The sequence below is a fragment of the Sardina pilchardus genome, chromosome 4, assembly GCF_963854185.1.
Source record: "Sardina pilchardus chromosome 4, fSarPil1.1, whole genome shotgun sequence".
Lineage (NCBI taxonomy): Eukaryota > Metazoa > Chordata > Actinopteri > Clupeiformes > Clupeidae > Sardina > Sardina pilchardus.
In genome coordinates this window covers 4,129,274-4,157,079 of record NC_084997.1, presented here as the reverse complement: position 1 = coordinate 4,157,079, position 27,806 = coordinate 4,129,274, and the positions used below count along the sequence as shown (strand labels likewise).

The 27,806-nt window shown below is 41.2% G+C and overlaps 1 protein-coding gene across 1 annotated transcript in view; it reads left to right on the top strand.

The window, feature by feature from the left end:
* The window catches only part of LOC134077965 (lactase/phlorizin hydrolase-like), a 34,377-nt gene extending 6,884 nt beyond the window's left edge, over positions 1-27,493 (top strand). The window contains exons 2-15 of the mRNA XM_062533599.1: positions 13,407-13,464; positions 14,023-14,629; positions 14,833-15,481; positions 15,605-17,155; positions 17,270-17,538; positions 19,179-19,469; positions 20,718-20,916; positions 21,110-21,309; positions 21,480-21,586; positions 21,773-21,904; positions 22,013-22,236; positions 22,360-22,596; positions 22,705-23,001; positions 27,474-27,493. Of these exons, the coding sequence (XP_062389583.1) occupies positions 13,407-13,464; positions 14,023-14,629; positions 14,833-15,481; positions 15,605-17,155; positions 17,270-17,538; positions 19,179-19,469; positions 20,718-20,916; positions 21,110-21,309; positions 21,480-21,586; positions 21,773-21,904; positions 22,013-22,236; positions 22,360-22,596; positions 22,705-23,001; positions 27,474-27,493 (4,841 nt within the window). The remainder of the gene's footprint in view (positions 1-13,406; positions 13,465-14,022; positions 14,630-14,832; positions 15,482-15,604; positions 17,156-17,269; positions 17,539-19,178; positions 19,470-20,717; positions 20,917-21,109; positions 21,310-21,479; positions 21,587-21,772; positions 21,905-22,012; positions 22,237-22,359; positions 22,597-22,704; positions 23,002-27,473) is intronic.
* Positions 27,494-27,806: the final 313 nt, after the last annotated feature.

Sequence of the window (27,806 nt, the reverse complement as noted above, 5' to 3'; positions counted from 1 at the left end):
AACCATCGGTCAAACAGTCACCGGTTAACATCCCTAATATGAAATCGATTTTGGATTGGTTGCATGTGATAAAAGCTATGCCATTTCCTGTCCATATTCAGATTCAGAAATACTGTACACCGGCAACAAGGCACACACACACACACACACACACACACACACACACACACACACACACACACACACACACACACACACAGACACACACACACACACACACACACACACACACACACATACATATATATATATGTATATACTGTATGAGCAATTCCATGCAAAACTGTCAAGTCCATAACCCCACACAGCATCAAACTATGATGTGGATGATGATTTCTTAAAAGTTTACCATTTCGCTCTTCTTGTTTGTACAACATATTCAATGACATTGTTAACTTAATCATTTGCATTATATAAATGTAACCTATTTTTCCACCCTTATGTCTCAACATATAGGCTACTATACACATAGTCACATTCATAAACATAAACAGGATCCTAGGTTCTCAATTTGCTGGACTCACTGTCTACCATAAAGTTAAAGAATAGTAATAACAGAAGAAAAGGTAAGAAGATGTTGATAGCGTGATTAACTGTGTGGTGCCTCCACTGAAGAATGTCTTTACCACTGCCCTGGTGGAAATATGCAAATCCTCAGAAATGTCAAGTGACTACTGTTACTTCTAACTGCTTTAATATAGCTTATCCTAAATGAAATACTATGCAATGCAAGCATCACAAAACATTTATTTTATCCTTTGTTTTTAACTCTTAGAATTCAGTTCAGTAGGCTATGACATAATAAAATGAAAGTACAAAAACAGTTTTTAAAACCCCTTTTTAAAAGTTCAACCTATCACTTTCAATGAAATCTCAATTAAGGATTACGTAGTTACATTGCATGTAAATGCAATGTACTGTTATCCCTGTTCTTCTTATTATCGTTATAATTATTATTCTGCTTCCGACCAAAATCAACTATCAAAGGCTCTAAAACCACTGAGCCGTTTGACGTCATTCAAGCACTCCTACACAGGACTTGTAACGGAGATTTGTTCTATGTATTTTTCAAATGTGTGAACTTTATACTTTTTGAGATATTTACGATAAAAGAAATTAAAATTCCCAGAGTTTACATTGAGACCCTTTGGCGGCAAAGATTAATTGTTACGTCAGTGCGCAGCTGTCAGTAATCAAGGATCTCTGATCCAAAGCCATGCCACCGTCGATGCGCTGAACCAGGCTACGTGAATGTTACGTTACGTCTACTCATTAAGCTGTAACAGCTGCAGCTGCTGTAAACCAGGACGTTATCGTCTTGTCTCTTAGGCTACTCCTTACTTGATTTGTTTATATCGTTACAGTAGCCTAACCGGTTTGCTCTCGGTAACGTTATCAACAGCTAAAGACAATCTAACCTAACGTCAACGTAAACACTGTATTTAGTTAACGACAACCAAACTTGCTCCAGGCTAACGTTTAACGTCGGGGTAGGCTGCAAGGCGAACAGGGCTTACACAAGGGCTTTTAGCCATCTCTACAGAGCAGCGTTTTAAGTGAAGTCCAACCTGATAGACAGGCCTACTAGTTGATTTAGGTTCAAGCCTTCTCACAGTCGCTTATTCCTATTAGGACAATCACACTCACACACCTGGAAACGGTTTCGAAGAACATACTAGCTCATCCTGTAATATGTGTAGTCTACATAAATTATCCTAGTAAGCTAACGTTACATTTGCTAGATATCCTACCTGTTGCTGCATCATCGTTGATTGGCGTTGTTTGAGATTGTATTCCGTACAGTATTCCAATGGTGTCAGCCTAGGCCTACTTTTAACCTGCATTAGTGTAGATATGAAGGCTATGTAAGCTATCCTACCAGTCGTTTCACTGTAGGCTACTTAAAGTCAGCTCTTGCAACTTGAAGTTGGCAACTTCATTTCAGTCTTTTAAATTCTAATAAATGAAGAGTTATTTTCCAAAATAGCCTATATCCACAATTTTGATGCATTTTCATAAATCACTTTTTAAATGTGACTTTCCAACTTGGAATTGTAATTGTTATTTATCTATTCTTCAGTTTAGCCTAGTTGTCTTTTTAACTATAGGCCTAATATGTTTTACACAGCTAGCAACCTTTTTGCATTTACATGCAATGGTAATTCCTTCCATGGAATTACATTTTCTAGTTTTAGATAGTAACTGTGTGGTAATAATTCACCTATACCACCCATAACCTAAATTAATTAAATGTTTACTATGGACAATAGTTAAATGAAACACACAGTAATACTTTCTATAACACTTTGTGTTGGATGTAATTCATTGAACCTAGAATTGTTAACTGCTATACAATAAGTGGGCCAAACTTCACAGTTTAAGTCTCCACACATAAGCTTGCCTACTGAGTCTAAAAACATAGCTCCCACTTTCCTTAGCTGGAGGGGAATTCTGAGATTTCTCCCTAAAGCAGAAACTATTATTTTTACCTAATTATTATTACTATTATTATTGGGAAGGTTATAGGTTTGCACTGATTCAGGTAGGGTAGTGGCACTATACTGGATGGTATATCGGTTAGAATATAGGACGGAGAAGAGATGGGGTTTAACTTTGTATTGTTCCAGCAGAGACATTAAGGATTCCATACATACAGAGAAATATAGGTAGATGGCTATTTATAGATAATATATCTGCAGCATACAGATATGCATTGAATACTAAGCTCATTAAACTGAATTGTAAGCCAGGACACACATACAGCAACGGCAACGCTAACCCCTTCAAGAAAGAAAAGAAACCTTTTTGTTCGTGACTACAGTTATTATGTGGTCAATAACGCCATCTAGCGGCGTAAACGGTACTGTGTAATAGCGTTAACTCGCACAGCACAGGTACAAACTTCCTCCAGTCGGAGATTGTTAATGAGGGCTATCTTTTACTGTCTATGGGGCTAAAGGACTGTATGGATTGATTGATTGTGTTGCTTGGGTGGCGTCAGTTAGAACCAAAGATCATACAGCGCTAGAATCTTTGGTTAGAATACTGGTTGTGAAGCAGTAGTTTCTCCTTAGTTTCTTTATTGAGTTTTCTTCCACCATACAACAGCATGAATAAACTTATAATGTATAGTGGTCTGTAAAGAACCAAATAAACTGTCATTAATATGGTCACTAAATAAACTGTATCGCTATCTCTCATTCTATAAGCTCAACTTCTCACACAAGTAACACAGGCTTCCTTCATTTCAAACCCTTAATGCTAATGCTCCGTTTAGCATGCTAAGTCCTTGCATATCAACGTGAAAGATACATCCCACTCCCAATACACATGACCGAAGGTTACGGTCACTTACTTTTGTTGTCATACACGCACACAACTTCAACTTAAGGTAATTGGCAGTAAACTCACTCAAAACTAACGTCATGATCTTCACCAACACTGTGGTGTACTACTAGATGTTGGCTGTGTCTCATATGGCGCACTTGCACACTAAAAGCACGATTTTTAGGGCATAGTGCGTTCACACTGAAAAACAAGCGAAAACTCAGTGCTCTGAAAGTCTCTAATGAACTAGCATGAGGCTGCACGAGAGGGCGTCACTAGGCAACAACACCTCAACAGAAGAAGAGTACAGAGATGCAAGACTAGTCTACGTCCTTACAGTAGAAACGCTAAACAGTAGATTCTTAAGCTAAACACATGTAGTATTATAATTTCAGAGAACACTTACAGTATATTACTTCATGGAAATCATGTCAAGAGCAAGTTTAAGTGTATTAGCAAACCTCTTGCATACCAGTGTGAATTAACGATGTATGTATCAAACTTACTTTTTGTCAATGATCGCATCTCTGAATGTAAAGGGCTGGATTACTCAGGATAACTGCAGGAATTGTCTAAGGGTAAATTAATTATCTATGTTTTTTGTGCACAGCCGTCTGCTCATCATCACAACAGAAAACGAAACTTAAAATCCTCAGACAGGGCGACCGCTCTACTTCCGGTAGCCTATTTCGCCGAATTTGGGAGTGAAGTTCACCCAGAATGCTCAGGTCAATACAAATCATCCAAAACACACCGTCAGTATGAAACATCGTGTGATTGTCGAGTATATATACCAAATGAACACAAGCAATGTTTAACAGCGCGTAAGTCCGTACTTGCCCCTCGGGGCCATGGCATTGCTTAGATATACCAGTCTCAGGATGAGACATCCCGATGCGGACCATCCTAGAATCACACCCACATTGTACCGTTGCGGGCATTCCATGTCATCCAATGACCAATTGAACAGTGGAGGTCAACTACCATTCCATAATGAAGGTATGAAAATACATGGAATGACTCCATAGTACTGTGAGAATTACACCAATGTGTTTTACAAGAATGGCCTTGATTTGATTTTTTTTTTTAAATATCAACATTGTATCTTAAATCACTCTGAAATGTCATTTCTGCATGACCTAAGCAATTTAAGATGAGCTATTCTGCTTAATAGTATACATTCGCCAACACACACGTTTTTGCTAATTATAGAGCCATCGAAAGACCAAATAACACCAAATTTATTGAGGGTGCTTTGGATGGGATCTCAAGTCATCCCACCAAATATGGCTTTCATACGTCACAGCATTTCCAAGATAGGCACACTTCCTGTTTGGCGGCTTCGCTCGCTGAATTTAATTGGTTGTCACAGGCGAACGCTTGGATGTTTGAAGGCGAAATCGAGGCAGTTGATCCGCCTTGGTCTGTAGATCACGCGTGCCAAGTTTCATGACGATCGGAGGAACTATGCGGCCAGAGTCGCTTTACTTTGACTTTGGACAAAATTCAAAATGGTGGAAAATCCATCATGGCGGAAAATGACGTCACATAGTGCGTTGGAATTGGCCGAGTCAGAGGATTCCAACGGTATAAGTTTTATCAAAATCGGCCATACGGATCAAACGTTACGGGCATTAACGTGTTTTCCAACTTTGACCAGTTGGTGGCGCTAGGGCGTGAGAGTGGCAAGCATGAAATCTGGTGGTGTCAATCAGGGTAGTCTCCTCTATCAGTGTACCAAATTTCATGACTTTATGTCTTACGGTTTGGGCTACAGGTGGACAAATGTGTGGGCATCAGCGCTCAAAAATCACTTTTCCATTCATTCCTATGGGAAAAAATCGACCGGAAAAACTGGAATAACGAGAGAACGACAAGGCGTATCAAAAAGCTGTATACAAGCCACCATCCTCGCATCAGGACCGACGCGTGAGAGGTGGAACGGCGTCTCTAGCTCTAAATCCCTAGGACAAGATAGGGAGACAAAAGTTTGACTTAAGATAAATAAGTAGTATATGAAACGCACGGATAACAATAGTGTGCTTTTGCAAGCACACTAATTACGTTATCTGATTGGTTCAGCTAGCTGTCATTCAAATCAGACCTGCATGCGATTTTTGAAAGAGCTGTATTCCATTTATATACTATTTGCTACTTGCATTTACTCGCAAAACACAACAGAATGTCTGCCCAATTTAGATATCATTTAAATTATGGTGGCCTTATAATTAATTACAAAATCGTTGTTTGCATCTTTTTTTTACTGACGTTTGATGAATAGCCTACTGTAGTAGTTGATTGGAAGTGGAGGGGACATATTTCGAAGGTGTTTTCAACTACTTTTGTTTAAAGACAGAATAAAGATACTTTGTGCATCTTTGCGGAGGCAAGCGCTTTCTTAATGACGTTGCGTGCCGAGACAAGGAAGCTCTCATACGTGGGTGCATACGTACATTTGCATTCAGTTGGTCTGACACACCTACTCCCACTATGTAACAGAAATAATCATGATTCCCCATCTAAAAAAGTAAAACTTTACCTCGTTGTTGTCTATATCAAAAGCGGTTGTTAACTTTGTGTGCAAGACGCTATTTTTTGCGTCTTTTTTATTCCAACCGTGAGCTATTTGGGGGAGAAACGAGAACGCGCACACATCCCGAATATCTTACACCTGGCTTGACATAGACGCTCCTGTTCATCCTGGATTGGCGTTAGTGAAACGGGTTTAGCAAGGATGACTAGAGAAAGCTATGTCAAACCTGGCTTTATCGATTATCTTGGATGTCTTAATTCTGCTTTTGTGAAATACCCCTCTGTGGGGTGTCCTACGAAGCAAGTTAGACAAATCTAGGTTATCTAGACATATCGAGGCTGCACAAAGCCTTGACTCGGGTATTAAGTTAAGTGATCCTACGACAGTAGGTATGTGATAAATTTGTCAAACTAGGCTTTCAGCTCAGATCTGTGCGCGTTCTCGTGGTTGGGGTGATTTTGACCAATCGGGAAACGTGAAGACGCACAAGACAGCCTAGGTTTAAAAACGATTACTTCCGCATTTATGAGCGGTAGCGAAATCTAGGGTGGTCTTTTTTAGTGTCTAACCTATAACATCAAAAAGTCGATGGTCATCAGATATTGTATGGCATGCATGTCCATAGTAGTGACATATTTGCACGCACAACATATTTAAAAGCTCCTTCGAGATTCAAAATGTTTGCAGAGGCGGGGCTGAACCTGTTCAAAGTCTGACAGATTAGCACACGTGAGATAACTTCGGTTTTCAAGATAATGGATTGGTTAGAATTGGTCAGAGGGCGGTGATATTTCACGATTTGAGCTATAACTAAGCACATAACCCGCTCCCGAGCAGGTTTGGTTGCGAGCATAAGATACCATGGTGATACAGCGACGCTAAAACAAATCCACTTTCGTATGACAGCATACCCTGGTTTTGAGCGCAACATACCTCGCTAAGCCACTAATCGAGCTTCGTAGGACACCCCACTGGTAGCGTGCATTGGAAAGTAGTGTTTTGTTTGTTTACGTGGAACGTCAACAGAAGTAACATCATTCATGATCTAATAATGCACCTTTAAGTGCGAGTGAGCAATACACCAAAAACTCCTTATCAGACACTCATCTCTCTCTCTCTCTCCCTCTCCCCCACACAGGCGCACACACACGGTGTTAGGTTACCTCACCCCAGACATGATTATTCTAGATTATTTAGTGACAGTAAATGCTGCAGATGCACAATTCCACATAAAACAGACATATTAATTGACTTTGAAGTGAGTTGGGCTAGTTTGCTGCATGACATTTGTTGCGCATGTTAATAAATTGCACTTAATAACGCAAAATTATTATTTTTTAAATCTTATTACTCAATTATAATAGATAGAATTGCAAAAAATATTGATAGCTGCAATAGGGCAAACGGCTTCTATCACACTCTGAGCAGGTCTTATCAAACTGCTACAGTACAGTACAGTTTGGTGTTCAGTTAGGAACACTGATCCCCCCAGATACTGGATTCTTCTAAGAGTATCCAGACCAGATATTCACTGCAGGATTGGGCAAAGCATGTGCCAGATGTACAAAGTAAGCGCTAATAGCCTACCAAGTTTTTCTCTGTGCAGAAAACAAACACCATGCTTTGCTATATATATATGCAGGGGGACTACGGATGTAAATTAGCCTAAGGCTAACTCTGGTACAGTGCATCAAATGGAAACATTTATGTTAAAAAACTGTACATGGTCCCTTACAAATAAAATGACAAATAAAAAATATATATATTGTGTGGAATGGATTTTACTAAGCCGTCACTTCATTACGTAAACAACATTCATCACTGCCCGTACCCACCTTCTCAACGCCAATTGCGTGCCCTCAGCTAAACCACAAGTGCAGTTGAATATTGCAACAAAGAATCAGTGTTTAGTTTAGTGACCATACATAATACTAATATGTCAACGGGCATACAGACTAGGCCTGGGGGGTATTTCACAAAACCTAGATAAGGGATTAAGCCGGGATTTTTTGGTTATCCTGGATGAACTTACCCTCGACTCGGTTTCACAAAAGAGATGCTACATAAGTTGCCATGGGAATTTATTCTCTGAAGCTAGCCTGCTCCCGACCAGGCTAACAGCCAAGATAAGTTAATTCTAATGGTAATTACATTATCTGATTGGTTCAGCTAGCTGTCATTCAAATCAGACCTGCATGCGATTTTTGAAAGAGCTGTATTCCATTTATATACTATTTGCTACTTGCATTTACTCGCAAAACACAACAGAATGTCTGCCCAATACCATTTAGATATCATTTAAATTATGGTGGCCTTATAATTAATTACAAAATCGTTGTTTGCATCTTTTTTGACTGACGTTTGATGAATAGCCTACTGTAGTAGTTGATTGGAAGTGGAGGGGACATATTTCGAAGGTGTTTTCAACTAATTTGGTTTAAAGACAGAATAAAGTATATATATAGTCATACTTTGTGCATCTTTGCGGAGGCAAGCGCTTTCTTAATGACGTTGCGTGCCGAGACAAGGAAGCTCTCACACGTGGGTGCATACGTAAATTTGCATTCAGTTGGTCTGCCACACCTACTCCCGCTATGTAGGCCTAACAGAAATAGGCCTAATCATGATTCCCCATCCAAAAAAGTAAAACTTTACCTCGTTGTTGTCTATATCAAAAGCGGTTGTTAACTTTGTGTGCAAGACGCTATTTTCTGCGTCTTTTTTATTCCAACCGTGAGTTATTTGGGGGAGAAACGAGAACGCGCACACATCCCGAATAACTTACACCTGGCTTGACATAGACGCTCCTGTTCATCCTGGATTGGCGTTAGTGAAACGAGTAAGGATGACTAGAGAACGCTATGTCAAACCTGGCTTTATCGATTATCTTGGATGTCTAAATTCTGCTTTTGTGAAATACCCCTCTGGTAGTTCTACTAATCCACTTAATACTTGAACTATTAACTGCATTTAGACTAGGGCTACTTAATACCTAGTCTAGCATATTGGGAAGTATAGGCTATGTCATGAAAGGCAAACAAAACTTAAAGGGTCACTGCACCCTAAAATAGTTTTTTTGAGCTGTTGATTGATTGAAAATACTCATAAGTGGTGAACTGTACTATTACCAGGGTTAATATTGACAAAAATTGTGTTTCTCGACAAAAGTAACATTTCGTCTGATTTTGTATTGGAGATATTGCTCTCTCGCGCATACTACAGTTTGAAAACATGCCATGGCATGTTGGTCCAAAATGCTGACGTTGTCCTGCACTTCTAGTCCGACACTACGTCACCGGGTCGTTACAAATTAGGACTGAAACGTCCCAACACCTGCTGCCCTGATTAGCCTACCTGTGATAAGCCATGTCTGCAGCACTCATTCCCAGATTGACACGAAATCACCATGGTTGATTGGTTGCAGCAGTGCTGCACTCTCTCTCCAAATTTCAGAACGTCTCGCCCATTTTGAAAGCCGTTTTCAGAAATGTGAAGTGGGTGGAGTTATGGGGTGAAGTGACTCTTTAAGGTTGCTTTTGACATAGTACAATGAAGAAGAATGAAGAAAAGCACCAATTAGTCCCTTTCGTTTGGAAATTCTAAAACAACAATGCTTTTTTAATACACCAAAATAACATTTAATAATTGAACTTATTGAACCTACATTTTTCAGTAGCCATAGGTGTGTATATTACTGAAAAATGTAAGGTTAAGGTGCTGTGTCCACCAAACGCGTTTTTAACAGCCAGCGCTCTCAACCTCCTTCTCTCGGCGCTTCGATAAGTGTTTATTGTTGCTAAGTTACCAAAACCAGAGACAGTTTATAAGGAGAAGTGCCACTGACGAGCCCGGCGCTGTTCTAAAAGTTGAACAGATTTCAACTTTGAGCACTCTGAGCGCTGCAACAAAAAACGGTCGGCGCCGAGAGTTTTTTTCCGCCGAGGGCGCTCAGCGCTGTGAATGCTGAGCTACATAGACTTTACATTGAAAATTGTCGCCGTCAACGCAAAAAACGCGTTTGGTGGACACAGCACCTAATTCATCAAATGTTATTTTGAAGTACATTTTTGAATGAAAGGTGCGGTGGTGCTTTTACAAGACTGGCCTATTTAAAATCATGTGCCTTTGCGGGCATATGTGGAACACCCTTTTGGAGGTGAATAAAGAACGTAGAACTAGCTGGCTAACTAATCTGCTTGCGGAGGAAGCTCATGATGATTGTACAGTATGTAGGCTATGTACAGTATGAGACTGGAGCTTGTGCTAGTGGGGTTGTTCCACATTGCTGAATCCGGTTTTGAATAGAAGGCCGCTGTACAGATAGCCATTATGGCAGGCTTTCCGCTCTCGCACATCTGAATTTTCACCCGTGCATGATTGCGCATCCATGTTCTTCGAATAGGTGGAGTCAGGGCCAGCGTTGGAGGAAAGAGGGTATAGTATAGTAAGACTATTTGAGTTTTCAATTTGAGTATTTTCAATTTCTGCCAGCCATTTTGTGAATCCCTTACCCCACCTTTAAAATTGTGCTTGCTTGTTCAGCAAAAAATAAATAATAAATAAATAATATAATATGATAACTGCAAAGTAGGGCTGGGCAAGTTAACGCGTCATAATCACGTTAACTCATCAATCAATAAACGGCGATAGCCTAATCATTTTACCGTGCATTAACATTATTTTTATTATTTTATTAGTTATTTTATACTGTAAAAGTCTGTTGCTCACAGGCTGGTAAAAGTATGTTGCTGACTGCTGCCACGCATAAGGCCGTCGGGCAGTGGGGGGGCGGTCGGGGACTCGAGTCTGTTTGGTGTGTCCCGTGCCGTCGCCAGTCGGCGTCGGGGCTAATTTTGGCCAGTTTTGGCCGACTTGACACGTAGAGTCGGCCAGTGCCCGTCAGTCTCAATTACCAATCTGATTGGTTGAATCCTAACCCTTTGTAACATCTTGGTAGCAGACGACTTCGTTTTTAAACTAACCATTAGCCCTACATTCAGCGATGTAAGTTTCGGACCCATTTTGATAGACCTTCCTAACATATTTTTGCTAAAACTAAATTTCTGAACGTGTGTTATTTCAGGTTATTTCCCATTCACTTTTCGTTTACTGTGCTAATATTAGCTAGCAAGCTAGCTAGGTTAACGGACGAAAAGTTATTTATTCCGTGCCCAAGAGAGTGTTTCGTTGGCCTCACACACAAGCAATGGCAATAAAATAATACACACTATATAATTATATTTATATTTTCTTATTGCTTAATCAGAGAAGTCCGAAAACTAGTGGCAATTAGTTCCGCGAATCCTGCATGATATCTACTCGGCTCGGCTGACTCTGAAGCCTGCAGTTATGGGTAATGTATCAGAGTTCACGTACGCGCAGAACGTAGGCCTACAATAGTCAGCGTCGCTTCGGTGTGTTCAGTGGCACTTTTTTGACCGACCAGGGGAGACGAGAGCCCGATTGATAGTCCGACTGCTTTTCTGCCGACGGTCGGCCGGTCGGGTTGGTGTGTTCAGGCCTTAAGTGAACTGGTTAGACGAGTGTATGGGGGAGGGGGAATAATCGGTTTCAATAAGGCCTGAACACACCAACCCGGCCGACCGGCGGCAGAAAAGCAGTCGGGCTAGTCGGCGCCGACGCCGATTGTACTGCAGGTTTCAGAGTCAGCCCAGGAACCGGGAAAGGAAAACAATATTGGCAGATAAACAAACCAACAAACATGGGCCTACGGAACTTTTACATGGCCATTTTCATGTTAAAGTTCTTTCAGACGGCGCAATCGACAGAAGCAAAGTTATTTGTAATCACTGCAAACTTCAATTTTCTTATCACCGGAGTAGAGTGACCAGACGTCCTGAAAAATACAGTCATGACAAGCAGTTGTCCCGAATCCTGCCCTAATTGTCCCGGAAATTATAGTCTACTATAGCAGAGTCTCGCGTAGCCTATAGTTATTGTCTGATACATTAAAAACTATTCACTCAAGGCTGCTCATTGCCTGTATGTTTAGGGGGGAAATGTGTGTAGCATAGCCTACTCACGCAAATTGATAATAAGCTAATTTTCATTCATTGTTGACATGGAGGCTCAGGCAGCTCCAGGACCTGATGAACATGCCGTTAAAAAGCACAAACGAGTGCAAAAGTTGCAGCCGTGAGGACAGGGAGCAGCCAGTGATTGAGTCGTAAAATGAAAGTTGCTGATGTCTGGGTTACACAAACAACAACTCATTCGTTATGTTTTCTTAATGACCTATAACAAATGGCCTAAATAAAAAATAATTATCACAAGTATTATGGAAAGATCTGACTACACGCACTGTTAACGAGCTGAGTAGGCTTTACCAAAAAAGTGTGTGTACAATAAGCTTTAAATTTGTATTTGTTTTGATAACATTGTTTAAGTTACACTGAATCATTTATTTAACTCCTACTGTATAAAGCAAAATGCTGATGTTACATGTTTGCAGAACAAATGCTATGGCACTTTCATTCATATGGCAGAACATTTCAAATAAAAATGTGCCATACACTACTTTTGAATTCATTGAGTTTTGCGTATAATAATGCGATTAATCAGGGAAATCATGTGATTAATTGCAATTAAATTAATCGTTGCCCAGCCCTACTGCAAAGTAATAGAAATACACACATACACATGAGGGACGTTCAGTATTCTATTCTAATTTGTGTGCATATCATTTTTATATATTTGCATGGTAAGGATAATATTGTAATGCCTTTTCTACACTTCTATGGTCAACCATTTATTGTTTCAGAAAGCAACAAATAAACTGCCAATTCTCGTCTATGATATGGAAGTGAAGAACTGTGCCTACAACCATGAGAACCATTACCAGTCAATTTCAGCAGTGCTCAAAGGTATCTAGTAATATTAAAATACTAATAGTTTGTGGTTGAAGATTTTAATCATTATGCAGATGATTGTTGTATTCACCGAAAAATCCATTCTTTGCAGCACTGGAAAACGAAGACCTTCAATTAATGGGATGTGATATTAAAGATTTTTTGGGACGCATAGGCATTATCAACTCTCGGTAATGTTTAATGTTGTTTATTGTAGTATGTGTACTGTATATATATATATATATATATATACACACACTGAATATATACACACACAGACACACACACACACACACACACACACACACACACACACACCACAAACATATATAGTACATTATTTTGCCAAAAGTGTTGGGTCGCTTGCCTTGGCTCGCATATGAACTTAAATTACATCCCATTCTGGTCCACCCTTTGCAGCTATAACAACTTCAATCTTCAGGAAAGGCTTTCCACAATGTTTAGGAGTGCGTTTATGGGATTTTTTTACCATTCTTCCAGAAGCATATTTCTCAGGTCACACACTGATGTTGGATAAGGAGGCTGGCTTTCAGTTTCCGCTCTCATTCATCCCAAAGGTGTTCTACTGGGTTGAGGTCAGGACTCTGTGTAGGCCAGTCAAGTTCATCCACACCAAACTCTGTTATCCATGTCTTTGTGGACCTTGCTTTGTGCAGTGGAGCACAGTTGTTTTGGAACAGGAACTGCCCAGCATCCTCAAACTGTTTCCACAAAGTTGGGAGCATAGAATTGTGCAAAAACTCTTGGTTGATGCTGAAGCATTTAGAGTTCCTTCCACTGGAACCCAGTTCAAGCCCAGTTTGGGGATGGCCCCTTCCTGTTCCAACATGACAAGCAAGATCCATAAAGACATGGATGACAGTTTGGTGTGGATGAACTTCACTGGCCTGCATAGTCCTGACCTCAACCCAACAGAACACCTACGGGATGAATCAGAGCAGAAACTGAGAGCCAGTCTCCTTAACCAACATCAGTGTGTGACCTCACAAAATGCACTTCTGTAAGAATGGTTAAAAATTCCCACAAAGACAATCCTAAACCTTGTGGAAAGCCATCCCAGAAAAGTTGAAGTTCAGTTCATATGCGAAACCTACACTTTTTGCAATAAAGTATATAAACATCATTTTTTGTTGTTGTTCATCTGTTTTGGAACCACACTTACAGTTTTATTATTCTGTATTCTCTCGTTAGTTCTACAGAATCTAAGAGTGCACATTCAGAGGTAAACAAGGCATCGATGTCTCATTATGAAAACATCTGGCGGCATTTTAGCTCTCAGCCCCCATCTGAGCGTGATAACTTCCTGGTTCGATCATTTCCTGAGGGCTTTCAGTGGGCCGTCTCCAGTGAGTCTTTCAAAGTGGAGGGCGGCTGGTCTGAAAATGGCAAGGGGGAAACAATATGGGACCGTTTTGGACACCAGGGTCATGTGTTTGATAACCAGACTGCTGACCTGGCTTGTGACAGCTACAACAAGGTGGACTATGATGTGTACCTGCTCAGAGGTCTAGGCACCAACACCTTTCAGTTTTCCATATCTTGGGCCCGAATCTTCCCCACTGGCCACAGGGGGAGCCTGTCAGAGAAAGGAGCCCTTTATTATGACAACCTCATCAACACGCTCCTTCAGTCAAACATAGAGCCTGTTGTCACCCTTTATCACTGGGACCTTCCTCAGGCCTTGCAAGACAATGAAGGCTGGACGAATCCCACCATTGTGGAGGCTTTTAAAGACTTTGCAGACTTCTGCTTCTCCAGATTTGGAGACAGAGTGAAGACCTGGAACACCTTCAGCAGTCCGTGGGTCGTGAGCCACTTTGGTTATGGCACTGGTCAGCATGCACCGGGAGTCACGGACCCAATAATATCATCCTATCAGGTAAAACCTCAACATTTAACAGCCATTGCTTCTTGCATGACACAGAGGTCCAAATCAAATGATGTTGTATGCATGTGAAGTATGACTTGAGTAGTGATAAGGCATAATTTGATCTTCGGCTGTTTCCAGTTCTTTCAACTACTGTATGTAAGCTGCACACCAAAACAATAACAAAACATCAACATTGACTTTTGACCTCTCAGGTGACCCATAACATACTGAAGTCCCATGCTGAGGCCTGGCATGTCTACAATGATAACTACCGGACTCAGCAGGGTGGGAGAGTAGGCATAGCTCTGTACTCAGACTGGGCTGAGCCTGCGACTGCCGGCAATCAGGCAGACATCCAGGCAGCTGAACGCTACTTGGACTTCATGCTGGGCTGGTTTGCACACCCCATATTTGTGGATGGAGACTATCCAGCAAAGTTCAAGGCTCAGATTGAAAAGAAAAAACAGGAGTGTCAGCCCAATGTGGTAGCAAACCTTCCCGTGTTCACAGACGCTGAGAAACGGCGGATCAAAGGAACAGCAGATTTCTTTGGGCTGAACCACTACACCACCCGTCTAGTAAATGGGAGTAGCGGACAGTGTGTTCCAGGACCTCATGGTGTTGGAGACTTCCAGTCTCATGTTGACCCCAGCTGGCCGACTACAGAGTCTAGCTGGGTTCAGGTAGTACCTTGGGGACTTCACCGTCTGCTCAAGTACATCTCAGCGCAATACACATCAGTTACCAAAGTGCCAATTCACATCACTGGAACTGGGATGCCAACAGCTTACAGTGGAGATGTGCTCAATGACGCCCAACGTGTAGGATTTCTGCGAGACTACATCAATGAGGCACTGAAAGGTAACTTGTTTTTAATTGGTATTTGTGGCTCAATCAAATAAATATTATTATTATTTATTATTATTTTATAAATATTATTACTTAACTATCTGAATAAATAATGGGTTTCTTTTCATATAACAGCTATAACAGATGGAGTTGACATACAAAAATTCACTGTTCAGTCATTAATGGATGGATTTGAAGGTCCTCAAGGTTACAGTGAGAGATATGGATTACACTATGTAACTTTTGAAAATCTAAATCGGCCTAGGACCCCAAAGGAATCTGCCTACTTCTACTCTGAAGTAATAAAAAATAATGGCTTCACAAGTGGGATGGCGAAACTTTCAGATCAGGTTACTTTCCAACAACCCCAAACTAGTAAGATTCCTTTACCAGCATCTGAAGTTCCGTCTAAATCCAAAGTTGTTTGGGAGAAGTTTTCACATCAGACCAACTTTCAGAGGAAGATTTATCACTATGGAACATTCCCTGAAGGATTCCAGTGGGGTATCTCCTCCTCAGCCTATCAGATTGAAGGTGCGTGGAACACAGATGGAAAAGGACCAAGTATATGGGACACATTCACTCACAAGCCTGGGAACATCCCATCCGCTGTAACTGGCGATGTGGCATGTGACAGTTACAATAAGGTGGAAGAGGATCTCTACATGCTAAGATCTCTAGGAGTGAAGTCCTACAGATTTTCCTTGTCCTGGTCAAGAATATTTCCCAGTGGCCGTCGACCTACTGTGAATCAGAAGGGAGTAGATTATTATAATAAACTGATCGATGGTCTAATTGCCAATAACATCACCCCAATAGTGACTCTCTACCATTGGGACCTTCCTCAGGCTCTACAGGACATTGATGGATGGAGTAACATCGGCATGGAAGACATCTTCAATGACTTTTGTGACTTCTGCTTTTCCACCTTTGGCAACAGGGTCAAGTTCTGGATCACATTCAACCAACCTTATACCATTGCTTGGTCTGGTTACGGACTGGGTGTGCATCCTCCCAGTCTTAAAGATCCAGGAAATGCCCCTTACAGAATTGCACACAATCTCCTCAAAGCTCATGCAAAAGTATATCACACCTATGATGACAAGTACAGACCAACTCAAGGAGGACTGGTGTCCATCAGCCTCAACGCAGATTGGGTTGAGCCAAAAGATCCCAACGACCCTCGACAGGTGACTGCTGCTGACCGAGCCCTCCAGTTCCAGTTGGGCTGGTTTGCCCACCCCATCTTCAAAAATGGCGACTACCCTGATGCCATGCAATGGCAAGTTAGCAACAAGAGTCAGCTTCAGGGACTTACACAGTCCAGACTGCCAACTTTCACTGACCAGGAGAAGGCTTACATTCAAGGCACGTCTGATGTCTTTTGCATTAACTCCTACACCACAAAGGTCGCACGATATTCGACTACAGCACTCGCTCCTGCATCATACGACACTGATCAAGACGTTGCCTTAGAGGACGAGCCAAATTCTCCGACCACTCCTGTCCAAGGGCAAAGAGCTGTGGCATGGGGCCTCAGAAGACTTCTCAACTGGATCAAAGAGGAATATGGAGATCCAGATATATACATCACAGAGAATGGAGCGCCTACTCTTCCTGGATTTACAGTCGATGATACTGATAGAGTGTTCTTTTTCAAACTGCACATTGATGAAGTTCTGAAAGGTACTGCTATATTTATTTTATGACCACTTGCATTGCATATCATTGTATATTAAGTGTTTGCCCATTGTCAATAACGCTTGACATCAAGTTATATCTGTTATATTTCCCCTTAAGCTCAAAATCTGGATGGGGTGAAGGTGAAGGGATACACAGTGTATAACCTCATGGACTCCTTTGAGTGGGTAAATGGCTATACAATTGGATATGGACTTCATCATGTTTCCTTCACACACCCTCTCCGCCCCAGAACACCAAAGCGATCTGCTCACTACTACCACAAGATAATTAAGGAAAATGGATTCCCCGAAACCGAAGTGGAGAAAATGTTGTATGGGAATTTCCGAGATGATTTTGCATGGAGCACAGCCACAGCTTCTTACCAGGTAAATTTATGCAAATTGATTGAATGGGTTTGTTTCCTATGGTTTAACCACTGATTTGATTGTTTTGCTTCATTTGTCCTCCTGATAATTATACATCTGTTGTCGTTGAGGGTTAAAAGCAATTATAAGAATGCATCCACATTCATTGTAACACCTCAAGGCACATTGCGTAATATTGAAATTTATTCCACTGCTCGGTTGAGTTCCCCATTGTCCTGCGTTCTATAAGGGTGTGCATTAACTTTAGATATACGCACGGCTATGAAGTAGTTCCATTGTTTTTGACCGTATCACACTTGAATATTAATTCGCCAAACTTGTTGTGAAGTTTAAATGCACTGTCACGTTACATACAAGCTGTAAAATACAGACGTTCAGATCATAGTAACGTTTAGCATATGACAGAGGTGTCATTTAGCTAGTTAGGTGGCAGTAGGCTAAGAAAAATAGCAATCTTTCAAAGTTAACGTTCATCAGAATCTTGGGATATGCCAGCTTGACAACGGGAGATTAGAACTAACGACTGGCTTTTGGCCATAGCAACCATCCATTTAGAACTAGTAACCGCAGTTTGAGAAATGAGTTGAAATGTGTCTGGGAAAAGTAGTTCTACAAACAAAACAGTTCTAGCGATTAAAACATTTAAATTAGCACCGGAAACGAACACAACGCAGTGGCAACAGTGGAATAAGCGGGATAATGGACTTCACGCCGTGCGGTTATTCAAAGTTAATGCACTTTTCTAGACGGAACGTCCCTCCGCTTCGCGTCGGGCCGTATCACCGTCTAGAACGTGCATTAACTTTGAATAACCGCACGGCGTGTCGTCCATTATCCCGTACGTAGACATGCAACTCAGAAGGTTCATTGATGCATGTACACAAGGGTTACGGACTTGGCCTGTATCATCCCAATTCTAAAGATCTAAAATGCATAACCTTAAGATGAAGTTCACACTGTCACACTACAAGTTGCTATCAGTCGGAGATGTTTCTAAAGAGCTAAAGTTGCCACTGTAAGGGGGGGGGGGGCACTTTTGCTATTTAATTTGGATTTAGATAATTGCCCTCCCTGAGGTTTTTGATTAATATGAATGTTTTGCACCTACAATGAATTTATCCTGTTTCTTGAGAATGGAATACATTTTACAATTCTTCTTGAAAGCATATGTCATCTAGCCTGACCAGCCAGACCCACATCAAGATGTAGGGTCTGAGAACTCAACGTATAGGCAGGGCTCAATCGGAGGGGCGGGATAAACCGGCGTCTTTCAAATTCCCTCTCCACGCAATAGGAAAACGCTAAACGAATCATCTTCTTGTTTTCAAGTAGCAGGATGCGTAACCATCGCAACTTCTGGTCGCATGTCAGTCACCATTATGTTAAGCCCGCCCACCGACTCTATGCGATGTGATTGGTCCGGAGATTCTCCAAAGCCCAGCCCCCAAGCTCTACGGAGCGTTGCTAGACTGACACGGCAGCTAAATTAGATTTGCTGCCGCAAGGGGCGTCTAGATTTCTAGGCTATATGTCCTCTGCTTTTAATAAGATGTTCACATTAGTACACATTCATGTCCCTTTCTGCTACTGCTCTTGAAAAATACTGAAATCAAAGGCTTACCCTTTAAAATTCTTTTCAGGTTGAAGGGGGCTGGAGAGAAGATGGAAAAGGTTACAGCATATGGGACAAGTTTTCTCATACTGCTGGAAAGATTGGAAATGATGACAATGGAGACATTGCTTGCAACAGCTACAACAAATTCATGGAGGATGTATCTATGCTCAAGAGTTTAAAAGTGGGCCATTATCGCCTCTCCATATCGTGGCCCAGAGTCCTGCCCGATGGCACCACTGGAAAAATTAACGAGGCTGGGCTCAACTTCTATCATCGTCTGATTGATGCGCTGCTGGCTGCTAACATCCAGCCTCAGGTTGGGACAAAGATGACTTAATCTTGAGTTATAATGAAACATTTGACAAGACACAACAAACAGATGTAAAACATTTTATCACAAAAGTGTTGCTTTACAGTTTTTTACAATCACTTTGCTACTATTTTCAGAACCTTGATGTCATTTTTCAAAACTCAAAACGGTTATTACTTGTAACACAGGCTGTCTAATGTGCAAAACATTGTATTGTGCATTCACATCTTCAAAGAAATCTTGCACTTGCACAATCGTTGGTTCAAAAAACAAATTTACTGTGAAATACCACTGAAACTATAGATCACCCGCACACAAGCAACTGATAGTTTTATTGTGTCATTGTTCGTACAATCATTAGATATTGTAGAACAAAATAGGTGATACAGGTTTCATTATGGTACTACATGTACAGTACAGTAAGCACATCTCTGTAAAAGTCATGCAGTAGTAGAGAGAATACTACAGACACAGTCACAAGTTTGTAATATATTGATGCAAAACACTACAGTACAATCACAACATACTGTAGGTTTATTTGAATTAAAGTAAAAATAACTACTATGGAATAGAAAAGAAAAGACATCCTGATGAAAATATAAAATATATAAACAAAAAAGTTTTATTTTATATAAAGACATAAAATATTAGGCTACATCCATGGATATTGTCTAATTGGTTCAAGCTCCACGCTTGGTGACAGTGAATCTCGTTTCAGTATCTTGACATTTTAATTTCATTCTTTCATTTTTGGCAGTAAACATGGAAGATTGTTTGTCTGTTTCCATACAACTATGCATTAAGAGTAATGCAAGTTACTTATCATTTTGTGCAGTTGTATCAATTGATAGTTAGATCATTGTAAGAAAATGAATAGACACTCATTTGAAATGTAATGTGTGAATTGCCTTTTTAAATAGTAGTACTTTGATGTTAAGTTGTATCCTATTGAACAGGTGTTTTTTGTTGAATGAACAAATTATCTAAGTTGTATGTGTATTGTATCCAAGTAATTGAGAAAAGGGTTAGAGTTTTGAAATGTGCATTTTGATCATTGGTTGTGAGTTTTGTGTCTAGAGATGTGAAAAATGACATCAAGGTTCTGAAAATAGTAGCAAAGTCATTGTAAAAAACTGTAATTCATAATGGAAATGTCAGATTTCCTTTGTGGCAGATAATTAAGTTTGGTTGTTCTGTAAGAAATTCTCAGACCATGTGTGTTAATATTTATGCTACTTCTCATTTGTTTTTCAGGTGACCCTGTACCACTGGGATCTTCCCCAGGCTCTGCAGGACCAGGGCGGTTGGGAGAATGAGAAGAGTGTTCAGTGGTTCAGGGACTACGCAGAACTCATGTTTACTCGCATTGGACCCAAAGTGAAATTCTGGATCACTTTTAACGAGCCATACATTGTGGCTAATTTAGGATATGGTTATGGTAACTTTGCACCAGGTACATTTGCATATCTTATTTAGACCAATTACACTGATAAATGTAAATATTAATGTTTGGAGATATTGTAAAATCAAGTTTGAAAATAGTTTCTCTAAGAACTTCCTCTTCCTTAGATTGGTGATGCTGTCTTTTCTTATAGTATATGGACTCGAATGGATTAGTCAGCTTTTCATACAAACTTTTTCCATAGGTGTTAACAAACCAGACGTAGGGCCTTACAATACTGCTCACAACATAATCAAGGCCCATGCTGAGGCCTGGCATATATACAATGATAACTTCCGTGCCAAGCAAGGGGGCGTGATCTCCATAACACTCAATTCTGACTGGGCATACCCTCGAGACCCAGCCAAGCAAGAGGATATATATGCAGCCAGCCGTTACGTCCAAGTAAGAAAACCCACCCTTTATTTTAGGAGGGATGATAAGGTGCAGCCTCGTCATCACAAACAGGCATCTGATTGCATGTTCATTCATCTTATACGTAGAATAGACAAATATTGACTTTCTAACCCTTTAACTGACCACATAATTGTTTTTCCCCATTCATCTTATATTAGTTCTTCCTGGGATGGTTTGCTCACCCAATTTTCAAAGGCGACTACAGTGAGATGATGAAGGATGTTGTTAAAGAGAGGAGCCTCGCAGGGGGCTATCCCAAATCAAGGTGAGGTCAATAGATGATATACAGTATTGTGGCTGATTGAGTGATGTTCTTGTTGGCTTAAGATTGATCGATTAGTTTGACGTGAAGGCAAGTGTATATTGTGATACCATGGAGAACATGAAACAGTATGATATGACCTAAAACAATATGATAGTCATGTAACACCCTCATCTTATTCTCTCCAAGACTTCCAGAGTTTACACCTGCAGAAATACAAAGGATCAATGGCACCCATGACTATTTTGGACTAAACCACTATACATCTGTCTTGGCCTTCATGGCAGACTTTCAAAATCAGCAGAACTACGACGCTGACAGGTACGTAATGAGTCACCAATGAAAAATTCCCCAATTCATAAATTCCATGTGCCATTCACATTCCATGTGCTTGCTTCACATCCCCGTGTTAACTTTGTATTTGTCTAGAGGGACAGCAACAATTTCTGATTGGACCTGGATAGAATCTGGCTCTGCCTGGTTGAGGATTTCTCCTCACGGCTTCAGAAACCTCCTGAGATTCATCAAAGAAGAGTATGGGAACCCTCCAGTATACGTCACAGAGAACGGCATCTCAGAAAAAGGCCCGGTAGATCTCAATGATATACACAGAAGCTACTACTATGAAAATTACATCAACGAGGCCTTGAAAGGTGCAGTTTATTCAATTAAACAAACTATTTACCAATTCAACAAATCGGACCTCCTTCAATTCTAATAGAATATTGACACCTGTAACTTCCTAGTCACAATTCTGGGCCTAAATGCATTTTCAGCTTACCTGATCGATGGTGTGGACATGCGTGGCTACACAGCCTGGTCTCTGATGGACAACTTTGAGTGGTCTATGGGCTATGAGGAACGCTTTGGCCTCTTCTATGTTAACCGCTCTGATCCCAACCTTCCACGTGTGCCAAAGCAGTCCACCAAGCGCTACATCAGCATTGTCCGCTGCAATGGATTCCCTGATCCCTCTCAGGGTCCTCATGAGTGTCTCATTCCTGAGCAGGGAGGTAAGACTTCAGTGCTCTCTGAAACCAGCAAAGCACAATTAGCAATCATTTAGAGCTTTAAACCAATTGTTTGATGTTGACACATCGGTCACCTGTCTACTTTCAGAGACAACCTCTCCTGCCACTACCGCCTCTTCTGCCACCACAACCTCTACTGCAACCAGCACCTCTACTGCCACCACCACCACCTCTACTACCACCACCACCACCTCTACAGCAACCACCGCCATTCCAGTGAAGCCAGCAATGGTTGTGTTTTGGGCATGGATTTGTCAGCTCCTGATGCTACGAGGGCTCTAAATGTTCTTTTTGCCTTCTCCATTCTTGGTGTTTTAGGAGCAGCAGTCATGACCTACCAGTGTTTCAGGGCCACAAAGAAGAAGTCAAAACAGCCTGCCGCTGAAGGCATAAATCTTCAACAAGCCTTTAGTTTTTTCTTCTATCTTATATCAAAAACATTACTCTAACTACACAAATGTTAAGCAATCATTAAACTGGTGACATAGTCAGTGTTCTTCTATAAACTATCCTTTAGGTGGCAGTATAAGACAGCTCTACACTTTCTCTATGGAGGCGTAACTTTAAATGAGATGAGATTAGTTTGTATTTGTATTTCCCTGAGTAAAACTGAAACACAAGGTACACAGACCTTGGCTGAAGTGGATTGACTGACTAACTCTTAGACAGACAGTAAATTACTGGAGAAAGATTCCATTCAATCAAAGAAAATTATGTTTTGTTTATTGGTATAACTTGTTATAATTTTCAGATATCTAGCATGGCAGGATATCAACATGTACTTTGATGATGTGTTTGATTTAGCTAAGAGATCCATTCTATTTAAACTACAGGCTCAAATTCTCCAAAAAACTGTAGGCTGAACTGACTGAGTTCGACTGTGATAATTGTTTGGAAGAGATGTAACGTCTCTATTGGATTTACTCTTCTCAACAACACGGATCACATTTCAACTCAAACTTAATCAGTCTTTTGTGGTCCTCCGTGGGATCCTGACTGGCAACACCCACCACTCTTGCTGTACTGCTTCACCAATAGAGACAGACAACCCATTAGTATTAGCTCATACTGTGGAATTGTCATCATTAGAGGCATTTTTATGCACTGATGTACCGTATTAGTGGAATCTTCAAGCTATAAATCTGGACAACTAATAATAGACAGACTTGTGTGCTAGTAAGAGGTTTAGTGAGGCAGTTCATGCAGCCATGTGGAACTCCTGCTCGCCTTTGAACAGACTTGGTGCTCTCTGAGCTCCACCCTGAGGCACTGATGCCGGTCTCCATGGCAACAGTACTTTAAAGAGGATGTTCACTTCAATTATCCACAGGTGGTTCTTCAAAATGAATTCACATCCACCCTCCAGAGTGGCCCGTCAATAACACAACATTTATCTGTTAATATTATCTCAATATGGTGAAGTCTAGATAGTTGGCACAACTACAACATAATGTTTCTGAATGAATGTTCTACATTTTGTTCGTAAATAATGTAAATAATGCCTGGGTTTGTAACTGGTTGTTTTATTTAGTAAATGTCATGTACTGTATGCTTGAGGCTGATGTTGCAATGTTGCAATGTTGATGCAATGTTTTCAATAAACTCTTAACTTTAAAGCTTGTGGCTGTTGCTGTTGCTGTTCATGTGTCATGCAAATGCCTTTCTTGAATTAACCTGAGCCTTACCATATTGGATTCAATTTGTGAAAGTTGACAAGTGAAAATAATGATGTAAATGCAACATAAATGCAACCTTTGATCTCAGTTTACAGTCTTGCTTGCTAAAACACACCAATGGTTTCCATATAGACCAATGGCTCAGTTATAGTCAAAGGCTGCATTATACCGTTCAACAAAAGTATTTTCCAGCCAGAAAATATCACCAAAGACTGGTGTGTAGTGATCATATGCCACACCACAACACTGGGTGATGAGGCCTAAAAAACAGAAAAATTAAATCATGGCTTAAGAATGACTGCATTACAGAAGACTCTACCCACCAGCACTCTCTCAGGACTCATGCAGATCAATTGAGGCTCAAGAAGGCAGGCTTATGTGTTGTGCACCCATTTCTTCTATGAGCTCACATCCAGGGGTTCGAGTACCTCTTCCCCAGTCAATTCAATCAGATCCTTGCTGTGTGTAAGTGCCCAGCAATATGCCACATTCGGAGTGATGCTGATTGCCAAACGGTAAAATGTTAGGGCAATAACATATCAAGAGACTTCCCCTTGTCCTTGTGTGCTGTAGCTGCCGTCTCTGTTTCACCATACTAACAGGGCTGTATTGATGAACATTGAGAACTACTACAAAGGATGGGTAAAACCAATCACTGGTTCCAGCAGTGTAAATTGAAAGGTGGAGCAAATTTGATATGGAAATAAAAAGGGAAATAGTGCCTCCATTCTTGCAAACTTATTCATTTTATACTGAAGGAGAACAGTAGTGCCATGTCTTTGATACGACCTTTTGTGTAGATTATTACACAAAGTACTAGACTTGTCTAGCCGAAATCAAAAATTTTTCTCCCACCTTTTTTAGAACCATGACAGTCACTGTACATTTGCTTATAACAATTAAACAAACAAATTCATCAATTACGTTACAAAATGATAATATGAAACATACCCCAAAAGTGCCAGGCTTTCTTTCCCACCTTTGAAGTGTTGGGTGTCTACTCCCCTCCACTTCCAGGAAAGTGCCTAAAGCGTTCCCACTGGAAACACAAGAGCATGAAAACATTATTGCACAGGAATGATTTGGGGTGGGACAGGGAATCAGAAACCCAGACGGAGGGGTGAGTATGTTCACTTCTACACTTCTATGATACTAGAAGAATGCTTCCAGCTGGACAGGCCTGGTGAAAAAGGCACCTCATTGGCTATTTTCTTTTCTTTTTTTTAAAAAAAAAACAATGATTCAATGGCAAGTGGAAAATATATTTTTTTTCAGTTTTACACAAAGCTATAATGGTATAACTACAAAGATTTTTTTCAGGTCTAGTTTTGAGGGATTGCTGTATACAGTTTGTAAGAGCCAATTGTTGGTCTGCAATGTTTTTGTGTAACACTAGGTGGCACTTGTCTAATTGGGCAGCAGGTATATAGGTAGCAAGTGCAATGTGGGTGGCAGGTGTTTGATCCGGAAGGGCAAAGGGTTTTTGATCGCTTGCGCGCGGCACTTGTGTATTGCTATGGAGCCTTTATGGGAATGACGGTGTATTCAAATAAATGGACTACTTTGTAATTCAACGCCAACTTTGGTCTACAAGACGTTTGTTTATTGCAGGGCAACGAAGTGAGCGTTAGTTTGTAATATCAAGCACGTCGGCCAGGCCTACCCCGGGCACAAACATCTCAGTAGATCAGTATTAGACCGAACTCCTTTAACACAGTTGTATTAAGCTACACACAGCCTTCCCCATTTTAACACGTATGGCCAACTAGAAGACCTTTGCTACACATTCCAGAATGTTTTTCTCGTCACTATGGTATAGTGGCCTAGACTGGGTAAACGCAGCCCAATCTGCTGGTAATTTGATTTCGCCCTGCAACTTAGGCTGGAAACTTCCTGCTTCCGTTACCAATCTGCGGGGACCAATCACAAACTGGCTTACTGTACGTACACACTGCTGCCAACTTGAGCTTCCGAGTTATTGGAATTCATTTTGAATGGAAGTTCTCTCAGCGGCAAGAAGCTATTTTGGCATTTTGGTGTGAGCGTTGAGCGTCCAGAGGATCAAGCAGAAAGTTAAAGGAGAATTCCGGTATGAAATTGACCTTAACTGTACCGAAACATTTTGCGTAGTGCTTACACGTGTTGAAGAGGCACCTTCGCTCACCCCCGAGGATTCCGAACTCCGCCGTTTTCAGCTGTGCTTGCAGTAGGCTTGAATCTATTAGATTGGGCATCACACACCCTATGCAGCTAAATCGCTATTTTTAAACCATTAAAACGGTTCCAAGTAACTCCACACTGTATTGGTAGACTTCTGAGGGTCCTGACATTTAAAACGAGATACTGAGAACTTTGGAAATGCACAGGAAGTTTATTTAAAAAGACTGTTTACAAGCAGTACCTTCATAGAATCTCTCCGCTGGGCGCCATCTTGTAAACAAGTCGCGATAAGCCAACTGACGAGCACAAACGAACAGGAAGGACGAAGAGAGTGACAAGGATGGTTACTGGGACGGTGACTAGGACAGAGACTGACAACACAGGGGAGACAGAGGGACCACCTCTGCTGTGGGCTTGTGTGACTGGTGCCCCAGTCATGTGTCCCATGGTGGCTACTGACCACACCTGTGCTGGTGCTGACTACCCTCCAACTCCCTCTACTTCCCTCCCCCTCTGCCTTTTCCTTCTATAGTATAATCATTTATATCCCCATTGATATGCTTATTATAGCAACCATCATGACTTATAGTAATACTAACCCACTTTATTTCTCTTCCCTTTCCCCTATACCTCACCTATGAGGTAAACCATTACCAGTCATCAGCCATCTTTGTGCCTGGCCCTCATCACACCTGAAGTCCATCGATCCCTGACTGCATTGCCATCGTCATCCCTATGACTGCCCTACCATCGCCTGCTGTGGTTCCCTGCCCGGATCCCTGGCCCACGCATCCTAGCCACCCATTACTTTCCGAAATTACTAATGGATTACTAATGGACAATTTATTCCCTGGACTATTTGAACCTTCTGATACTACAAATTACTTTACTCTACTGTAACTGACCCTAGGCAGATGGGTTGGGCCCTTGAGTCCTGGATCTGTCTGAGGTTTCTTCCTATTGTGACGCCCCAGTGGGCGTGGCTTCCTCCCTGCGCTGTGTTGTGTTGTCTTGTGTTTACAGGTGTGCTGGCTGATGGCTGATTGCCGGAGATGGCGTGCCGGTGCAGAGGTCACCTGACCCGATATAGGCCGCCAGCTTCATTCTATCAGGAAGCAGCAAACACGAGGCGTTTGCCTTTTTGAACATTCTGGGTTAATTGCCTCTCGAAGGACGGGAACTCAGTTGCTGCCTAACATCTGTAGTTTTGGGTTGTTTCTGTCTGCATTCTTGGTCGCAATAAATTGTAAGCGCTTGTTTAAAAACTACTCCGTGCCTCCTTAATGTTATTTCCCTTTGTGGACGTAACATAGTGGGGGCTCGTCTAAAAACTAAAAATCGATATTTGGAACTCTT